At 34.8% G+C, this 10,316-nt stretch overlaps 1 protein-coding gene across 1 annotated transcript; it reads right to left on the minus strand.

The window, feature by feature from the left end:
* Nucleotides 1-1,522: 1,522 nt before the first annotated feature.
* On the minus strand, nucleotides 1,523-7,174 carry LOC148562835 (uncharacterized). The gene is made up of 8 exons (XM_088491020.1): nucleotides 5,521-7,174; nucleotides 5,429-5,468; nucleotides 4,736-5,130; nucleotides 4,034-4,249; nucleotides 3,318-3,986; nucleotides 3,042-3,185; nucleotides 2,562-2,685; nucleotides 1,523-1,694 (listed from the first exon to the last, which is right to left on the minus strand). The coding sequence occupies exons 1-8, from the start codon at nucleotides 7,172-7,174 to the stop codon at nucleotides 1,523-1,525; spliced, it is 3,414 nt and encodes a 1,137-aa protein (XP_088347146.1).
* Nucleotides 7,175-10,316: the final 3,142 nt, after the last annotated feature.

Here is a 10,316-nt window from a genome sequence, read left to right on the forward strand (position 1 = left end):
AATGGCGCGCTTCCAATTGCGTTGGAAAGTAGACATCCAGGGCTTTCCAGAAATATATAATAGTCTATACTTTGCTCAAGGATAGATGACGTAAACTGGCGTTCAACGCCAGTTCCATGCTGCTGTCTGGCGTCCAGCGCCAGAAACAAGTTAGGAGTTGGAGTTCAACGCCAGAATTGGATCCAAAGCTGGCGTTGAACGCCCAAAACAGCCCTATGCACGTGAGAAGCTTTAGTCTCAGCCCCAGCACACACCAAGTGGGCCCCATAAGTGGATTTCTGTACCATCTATCATAGTTTACTCATTTTCTGTAAATCTAGGTTACTAGTTTAGTATTTAAACAACTTTTAGAGATTTATTTTAGATCTCTCATGACATTTTTAGATCTGAACTTTGTACCTCTTGACGGCATGAGTCTCTAAACTCCATTGTTGGGGGTGAGGAGCTCTGCTGTGCCTCGATGAGTTAATGCCAGTATTTCTGTTTTCTATTCAATCATGTTTGTTCCTATCTAAGATATTCATTTGCACCTTATTATGATGAATGTGATGATCCGTGACACTCATCACCATTCTCAACCTATGAACGTGTGCCTGACAACCACCTCCGTTCTACATTAAATTGAATGAGTATCTCTTAGATTCCTTAATCGGAATCTCCGTGGTATAAGCTAGAATCCATTGGCAGCATCCTTGAGAATCCGGAAAGTCTAAACCTTGTCTGTGGTATTCCTAGTAGGATTCTGGGATTGGATGACTGTGACGAGCTTCAAACTCGCGAGTGCTGGGCGTAGTGACAGACGCAAAAGGATAGCGAATCCTATTCCGGTATGATCGAGAACCTACAGATGATTAGCCGTGCGGTGACAGCGCACCTGGACCATTTTCACTGAAAGGAAGGATGGTAGCCATTGACAACGGTGATCCTCCAACACACAGCTTGCCATAGGAGGGACGTGCGTGCATGAAGAAGAAGATAGAGAGAAAGCAGAGATTCAAAAGGCAAAGCATCTCCAAAACTCCAACATATTCTCATTTACTGCATAACAAGTAACCTTTAATTCATGCTCTCTTGTTCATTTGCAAGTCAATTGATAGCCACTGATTAATATCCTGACTAAGAGTTGCAAGATAACCATAGCTTGCTTCAAGCCAACAATCTCCGTGGGATCAACCCTTACTCACGTAAGGTATTACTTGGACGACCCAGTGCACTTGCTGGTTAGTTGTGCGGAATTATATAGTGTGAAGTAATTTTCATGCACCAGTCACAGATGAGTGAAAAAAGGGCTAGGCATCAGAGTTGGATTCATCAGAGGTTCCATCGTCATCCCCCTCATAGTCAGTAGTTGTGAGTCCAACCACTACATCCTCCACAAAGTCTCTCAGAATCTTAATTCTCCCTTTGGTCTTCTTGAGAGCATTTTCCTCCATAACTTGGTTCCTTTTGCGCTCGGCACCATGAGTGAGAAGAAGGTCTGTCAAATTGATGAACTCCTCAAGCACATTCTTCAGAATGTGTGTCATGACCTTGATGGTGGTGGAGGTGGAAGGGAGATCAGAGGATCCTCATCAACAGAGGGAACATCAGTGCTATCATCAGTCTGGCAACGTCTGGGTGCTGTTTTCTTGACTGCACCACCCCTTTTGATGTAAGAGTTACAATCTCTAAAAATCTCAACCCCAAAATCAACACTATAGTATTGAAAAATTTTAGTGAGAAGCATTGCATAAGAAAAATCATTTTTAGAACTAACACAAGCATGCACGTGTCTCACTAACAAGTAAGCAAAAGAAATTGGAATTTTGGAGAGAAAAGCAAACATAATCAATGTGTCAATGTTTCATCTTGAAAAGGATAAAAATGAAAGCCTTTGAAAACCTTTGAATTTTACAGCTGTAACCTCCGAAAATTTAGTTTTGAAAATTTTAATTAAAAAGATGCAATATGAAGGAAGGCCCAAATTAAAATTGAAAAGCAGATGTTGTATAATGTTAGGTTTTGGGAGCAAAGGTAACTTTTAGATACCAAGTCCACATAAGGCCCAAGTTGCTTCACAAAAGGTGGCCCATTTGATGATAAACAAGCAAACAAACCAGGTCCAGTAAATCTAACGAGCCTTCAACAAATCCAGTTAGCATCACAATGAGTTAATGAAGCCTACGCATCATCTGCCAAAAAATCTCATCGCGATTTATGAGACAAAACACAAAAGATCTCATTATCAGAGTTATTAAGAAAACAAAGATAAAGCAAGAATGCCCAGTTCAGTCCGTAACTTGCAGAACCTCTCCTCTATTAATGGTTTGGTGAAAATATCAGCTAGCTGACCTTCAGAGTTAACAAACTGAATATCTAAATTTCCATTTTGCACATGTTCTCTTATGGAATGAAATCGAACTTCAATGTACTTTGTTCTTGAGTGCAAAATAGGGTTTTTGGAAATATTAATAGCACTCATGTTGTCACAAAATAATAGAATATTAGAGACATTCAGTTTATAGTCAGCTAATTGAGTTTTCAGCCATAATTAAGAACAACAAGAGGAGGCTGCAATATACTCAGTTTCGGCTGTTGAAAGTGCCACTGTAGCTTGCTTCTTGCTTAACCAAACAATGAGTGATTTCCCAAGAAAGCAACACATGCCACTTGTGCTTCTTCTATCAATTCTGTCTCCAGCAAAATCTGCATCACAGAAATCCACTAATTAAAATGAATCAGTCTTAGGAAACCATAAACCATAATCAGTGGTACCAAGCACATATTGGATGATCCTCTTGACAGCTGAGAGATGGGATTCCTTAGGCTTTGATTGAAACCTCGAGCATACTCCAACACTTTAGATGATATTAGACCTTGAGGAGATTAGATATATCAAAGATCCAATCATCCCTCTATAGCGTGTCTCATCAACATCTCTAGCATGTTCATCCTTATCAAGCTTGATATTAGGATGTATGGGGTTCCCATTGGCTTGGCATATTCCAGCCCAAACTTCTTGACAAGTTCCTTTGCATATTTTTCTTGATGAATGAATATGCCTTCTGCAGTTTGCTTTATTTGCAAGCCTAGAAAGAAATTGAGCTCTCCCATCATGCTCATATCAAATTCATTGGTCATAAGCTTAGCAAAATCTGCACACAAATCCTCATTAGCCGAACCAAAGATAATATCATCAATATAGACTTGCACAAGAATAAAATAATAATTATAATTCTTAATAAATAAAGTGGTGTTAATGGCTCCTCTTTGAAATTGATTTTTTAATAAAAATGAGCTAAGCCTCTCATACCAAGCTCTAGGAGCTTGTCTCAAACCATATAAGGCTTTAGCTAGTTTGAAAACATGGTTAGGAAAATATTTGTTTTCAAACCCAGGTGGTTGAGCCACATAAACTTCTCTATCTATTATGCCATTGAGAAAAGTACACTTTACGTCCATTTGGAAGAGCTTGAAGCCACAATGAGGTGCATAAGCAAGGAGCAATCTAATAGCTTCCATTTGAGCTACTGGTGCAAAGGATTCATCGAAGTCAATCCCTTCTTCTTGATCATAGCCTTGAGCTACCAATCTGGCTTTGTTTCGGACAATGGTTCCATCTTCTCTCAACTTATTTCTGAAAATCCATTTAGTGTCAGTGACCTTCTTCCCATTTGAGTGAGGCACCAATGTCCAGAACTGATTTTTCTCAAACTGCTGCAATTTCTCCTCCATAGCTAACACCCAAGATGGGTCAGCAAGAGCTTCTTGAACATTTTGATGTTCAATCTTTGATATAAGAGCTAAGTTGTTGATTTCAGCTCTTTTCAAAGATGATCTAGTTGATATTCCTTTGGATGGATCACCAATTATGAATTTCTCAAGATAGTTTTTCAGAAACTTCCATTCCCTGGGCCTTCTATTTTGGGTTGAGGATTCAGGTTCTTCTTGATCAACAATGGCCTCTGCATCAGCAACTGCAACAGGAGATAATTCCAAATTGTCTCCTGCAGAATTTGGATTTCGCTGCTAACAGGTGCAGCTTCATGAGAACTTGAATTTTGTGGAACTGACTCAGCATTCTTGGACAATTCAGCTTCAAAACCTGGACTATCATCAATGCAAACACTAGAAACAGTGTTAAACTTACAGAATGTGACATACATGGTTTCCTCAACAGTTTTGGAGTTCTTATTATAAACTCTATATGCCTTGCTATGAGTGGAATAACCCAGAAAAATGCCTTCATGTGTTTTAAGATCAAATTTTCCTAAATTTTTTTTGATATTCAGTATGAAACACTTGTATCTAAACACATAAAAGTAACTAAGATTGGGAGGATTCCCTTTCCAAAGTTCATATGGGATTTTCTTTAAAAACTTCCTAATGATGGTTCTATTTAAAACATAACAAGTTGTATTCACAGCTTCTGCCCATAAGAACTTGAGAATTGCATATTCACATAACATAGCTCTAGCCATTTCTTGTAAACTTCTATTTCTTCTTTCTACAACACCATTTTGTTGAGGTGTTCTAGGATAAGAGAAGTTATGTGATATGCCTAGTTCATCACAAAAAGATTCAAAGTATTGATTTTCAAATTCTTTACCATGGTCACTTCTAATTGAAACGATTTTTAAACTTTTTTCATTTTGAACCTTTTTGCTGAATTTTTCAAAAACAGAAAAAGCCTCATGTTTATGAGCAAGAAAGAACACCCAACCAAACCTAGTATAGTCATCCACAATTATCATACCATAGCCTTTTCCTCCAAGACTTTGAGTCCTAGTTGGTCCAAACAAATCAAGATGCAACAACTCCAATGGTTTCTTAGTTGAGACGTCTTCCTTGGGTTTGAAAGAGGTTTTTATTTGCTTACCCATTTGACAAGCATCACAAGTGATGTCCTTATCAAATTTTATATTAGGAAGACCTTTTACTAAGCCACTTGTTACAAGCTTAGAGATTTGGAACATGCTAGCATGTCCTAATCTCTTATGCCACATCCATTTTTCAGATTCCATTGAAGAGAAACAAGTTACATTTTGAATTTTGAGATCATCTAGTGTAAGACCATAGACATTGTCACTTCTTTTAGCAACAAATAAAACAGCTCCTGTTTTCTCATTAATGACTCTACAATCAGATTTTCTAAAGGTTACAACATATCCAAGGTCACACAATTGACTTATGCTCAATAGATTATGCTTTAACCCATCAACTAAAAAGACACTATCAATACAAGTAGAAAAATCTTTGCCAACCTTACCAATGGCAATTATTTTACCTTTACCATTATCTCCAAAAGTGACAAATCCTCCATCATACTTGTTGAGTTTAATGAAGAAAGTATCCCTTCTAGTCATATGCCTTGAACTTCCACTATCAAGATACCACATGTCCATTTTCTTCTTGGATGTAAGGTAAACATGCATGTTCTTCAACTAACCTTAAGTATCCAAATCCATTTGGATCCTTTGATGTGAAATCTTTTTGGTTGCCCAAGAGCATTAAAATCATGAATAACTTTATATAATTTACCATCATTACCAAAAGACTTAAGAAAGATGAAACATTGAGGAGGATCATGATCATTTCTGTTGCACTTGTAGCAATGATTCCTGCCCACTGATTTCTGAGGTTTGCTGAATCCTTTTGGTTTGAAAAACTTGGATGAGGATGCTTCAGATTTTTGAAAGTTTTGTTTGAAAACAGTCTTATTTTCCTCTTTGAATCCAAGTCCAGATTTTTCAGACCCAAACCTTTGACAAGCAAGCAGTTTGTTCAGATTTTGAGAACCTTGAACAAACTTTGCTAAGTCTTCATTCAAATTTTTTATTTGTTCATTCAACTTTTTGTTTTCAGAAATCAAATCAGTGGAAGCTGAAACTTCATGCTTGAGTTTGAATTTCTCTAATTCAGCTCGCAAAGCACTATTTTCTTCTTTTAAAAAATTTTCATTACCAGTTTCGGTAGCCTTGACCTTTTTCAAAAGAAGATCATTTTCTGTCCTCAATGCCTCGTTTCCTTTCTCACATTTTGCATACTTATCTAAGAGTTTCTTAGAATTCACAGAAATATCTTTGATAATATAGTGCAGTTCATCAATAGATAAGTCAGAGAGATCTACCTCATCGTCAACATCATGATCTGCCATTAGACATAGTTGAGCTTCTTGATCTGAGCTCTCTGAGCTGGTGTCATTCTCCAAGTCCTCCCATGTTGCCATCATCACTTTCTTTTTGTCTTTCTTGAATTTTTTGCCTTTCTTAAGTTGAGGGCAATCTGACTTGAAGTGACCTGGTTCCTTACAGTGATGACATGTGAACTTGACTTGATTCTTCTTGACATCTTTGGATGAAGAGCTTCCTTTGCCCTTGCTTTTGAATCTCAGTAATCTTCTCATTTTTCTTGCAAAGAGCACCATTTCTTCATCTGAGAAACTGTCATCAGATTCTTCTTCTTTGTCTGTCATTCTTGATTTTAGTGCTATACTTTTCTTTTTGTCATCTTTGTCTTGAGACATGTGAGTGGTTTCATAAGCCAGCAGCTTGCCTCTTAGCTCATCATAGGTGATTTTGATTAAATCATTCCTTTCAGAGATGGCTATGCTTTTTACTTCCCATTTCTTAGTAAGACTTCTCAGGATCTTCCTTACTAAGGTTTTTTCAGAGTAGTTTCTTCCCATGGCGTCCAGATTGTTGATGATTATTGAGAACCTTTCGAACATTTGATCGATGCTCTCATCCTTCTTCATACTGAACATTTCATACTCCTTCATCAGCATGTCGATTCTGGTTTCCCTCACTTGCTTAGTGCCTTCATGAGTGAGTCTGAGCTTGTCCCATATTTCTTTAGCCATCTTGCACCTTGAAACTTTTCTGAATTCTTCAAAACTGATTGCGCAGTGCATCAGGTTGAAAGCCTTGGCATTTAGTTCAACCTTCTTTTTTTCTTCCTCTGTCCACTCATTGTCTTCTTTTTCCATAACTTCTCTATCAGTATTTTGCTTTGTAGGATCGTCTGGTCCGTTGAGGATGATATTCCAGATGTTGTAGTCGATTGACTGCACGAAGATTCTCATTCTTTCTTTCCAGTAAGAATAGTTGCTACTATTGAAGTAGGGATGTCTATTATTAGACTGCCCTTCAGTAAGAGTGAAAGCCACGATGTTGGGATTCATGTTGTTGGCCATAGATCTTTACTCCAAGCTGTGAAGTTTGACTCCTTGAGACCTTGCTCCTGATACCAATTGATGGTTCTAATTGAACTTGAGAAGGGGGGGTTGAATCAAGTTGGCTTAAAACTTAAATTTCATACTCTGTTTCAGCTGTTGCTCGAGTTGCAGGAGATTATTTCATTTTATCTCATGTGCAGAATAAGTAAAGAGTAGGGATGAGAAGATGAAGGCCAGCATGTATCTTGGTTCGGATTCAACGTGCAATGAATCCAACGTCCAGTCTCCACCACAAACAATGGTGAAATTTTTACTAAAATTATCAGACTACATACACCAATACTATTGAATTACTCCCTAATTCAACTAGTATCTACCCCTAAGCTTTCTATACCAAAGCTTAGCTTCCCATAGTGTTGACCCAACTAGAAAGGGGAATCTAAACAGATTCAGACTCACCAAGTGCTCACCCAACTTGGCAAAGGGGAACTAATCCTAGTTCAACAACTCAATACATCAGAAATCAATGGCTATTCTACATCACTCATGCCTTTTCTCTCTTGACTTTCCAACCTCCCAATATTAGCCTTTTCAAAATAGAAAATGACACAAGACATCCATAACACAAAGATAAGAAATTAAGCTCGAGTAGAAGAAAAATATTTCAGCTCAATGTTTGAGATGGTGCTCTGAATGTGTGCACTCTTTTTCTTGCTTTGAAATGATGGAGTGAGGCTTCTTATATGTCTTCAGCTTGCCTTCATTTTTGTCTCTTCCATTTCCTTGTACCAGCTGCTCGTTGGAGCTGTCACTGCTGGCATGCAGTCCTTTCTTCATCATGCTCCACTACCTCTGCTGTCCTTTGTTTTTCTTTCTTCCTTGGCATGCTCTCCTTTTTCATTTTGCTCCATTTTCCTGCTGCTATTGCTTTTGTGTTTTGCTCACCCACTAACCGAATGTTGCTCTGCTAAGAGAGTGGAGATGTCCTTGTGTCCTTTTTGCTTTCACAAAACCACACCTGTCCTTGCATGATCCAGCTGTCCTCTTATGATATTTAGCAAATGCATAGCCATTTAATTTGCTGAACGGTGCTTTGAGAAGCATTGGGTTTGTTTATTACTCTTGGAACATTAAGGAGCACATGAGCACTAAGTGTTGTAGCTTTAGCATGTTGATTTGCTGAAGCTTATGCTGGTTTAGACTGGTGCAGCATGAACTTGAATAATTGGGCCTGCAACAATTAAAACACCCATTAAACAGTATTAGACTTTTTAACTCAAAGAAATATTTGTCATCATTTATAATACCCAAAATCAACTTAGACTTAACAAAAAGTATCTTTATAAATATATTTTTTAAATGTGTCTCTTTATACATATGTTTAAAATATAATAATTAATTAATATTGACAATAAATTGACAAATAATACATTAGTACCCTATACTTTTCTAAAATCTTATCATGAGCAGAGATACTCCATACATAAAATTGGACCATATCTATCCTTAATTGGTTCTATAATAGACCATAATTACTCACTCCCTTTTAAAATAACCATTGTTTTTATTTTTTTGGTTAATTGAAAAATTAATATATTTATAGAAATTTTGTGGCTCTCACAATTCATACTAATTTGAACGTTAGACTCATCTCTATTATTGGAAACAAAAAACTCAAAACAACGAAAACTTGGAACAAGAAAATTGACAATGACCTTATGTTTTCAACTTATTTTAATTTATCTATAATTTTATAAAAATAATTCTCTAACTCCTCAACTCAAAAAGTGATAAACGATTTTTGAATTTGTAGATTCAAAATAAATTCTGCTTATAGGATAAAGTATATTTTACCCCCAAAAAAATCTTATTTAATTCCTATTACTTAATTAACGAGATTCTAGTCACCAAAAAAAAAAAATTAACGAGATTCTAATTAAATAATAAAAAAATATCTCATAATATGCCCTAAAATTTAGTTTTTGTTCAAAAATATTTTTATTTTTTTGAGTTTAAGAGTTACCCGAATTAAATTATAGAGAATAGGTTGGAGATATGATGTTGCTGTCATCTTTCTATTCCAAGTTTCTAATGTCCCGATGGTGGAGTATTTCTGCAAGGACTTTGACGCTCAAATTAGCATAAATTATAAGAGAAACTAAGTTAGAGACAGGGGCAGAGTTAGACTAATTATTTAAGAGGACTATGTTTAATAATTTACTAAAAATATTTTATATTATTATTTCTAATGATAAAATAAAAAAAATAAATATATAATCTCAATCAAATATTCATACAAAAATATAACTATATGTATTTAATATCCAATTAAATAAAAGACATCCTACTAACCTTGTTTTTGTTAACATGTATATGCAATACTTATTTATTACATAATTTTTTTCTACAAAATAACAAAATAATTTTATAAGTAAAAAGAATATATATCAGAAATAAAGTAAGATAATAATATATAAAAGTTATCACTTATAATTTGTATCATGAAAAAGTTATTCGATATTTTTTCTATTTTTAAAATTATCTATTATTGAATTTGTGTCAAAATAACTATTAATTTTTTCTATGTAGATGATCAAATTATCTACAAAAAATTCATCAGTCATCTTAAATAATACAAAATTATAATTAAATAGTTAATTAATAAAAAAACTAAATATACAAACTAACATATAATAACATACAATAATAATAAATTAAGAAAATATTCAAATATATAAAATATAAAAAAATTAAATAAGACTAACAGAAAAATAGTAAAAAAAAATATTAAACATGTTCTACTTTTATATGACTATGTGTCTAAGTTGTTAGTTGAATAATTCTTTTAAAATAAAAAAGAGTAAAACTTTTTTTATGAAAAGAAGAGTGGGAGACCACTTGTTGAACTAGAATTTTTTTTTAATTTACAAAAAAAAAAAAAAAAGAATCAAAAAGAAAAAGATAAGATAAAAAGGGTTATTGCTGCAAAGTGAAAATGGAGATTTTTTGAGCCAATGAGGATATTAAAAAAAAATAGGAATACATATTTTTTTTTAAATAAGTAAACTAGACCTAGGATTATTATATTTTATTAACACTATATAAAAATAGACTTATTCTAAGTTATTAATGAATTATATTTATATATTATAATTTAAAC

This window comes from Arachis ipaensis, chromosome B6 (genome assembly GCF_059453495.1).
Source record: "Arachis ipaensis isolate K30076 ecotype BB chromosome B6, ASM5945349v1, whole genome shotgun sequence".
NCBI lineage: Eukaryota > Viridiplantae > Streptophyta > Magnoliopsida > Fabales > Fabaceae > Arachis > Arachis ipaensis.

Coding starts and splice junctions, on each gene's coding strand:
- LOC148562835 (XM_088491020.1), bottom strand. CDS start 7,174: ATGGCCAACAACATGAATCCCAACATCGTGGCTTTCACTCTTACTGAA. Junction 4,250..4,735: donor TCTTGGAGGAAAAGGCTATG/GTATGATAATTG, acceptor AAAAAAATTTAG/GAAAATTTGATCTTAAAACA. Junction 1,695..2,561: donor CTTTCAACAGCCGAAACTGA/GTATATTGCAGC, acceptor TCAATACTATAG/TGTTGATTTTGGGGTTGAGA.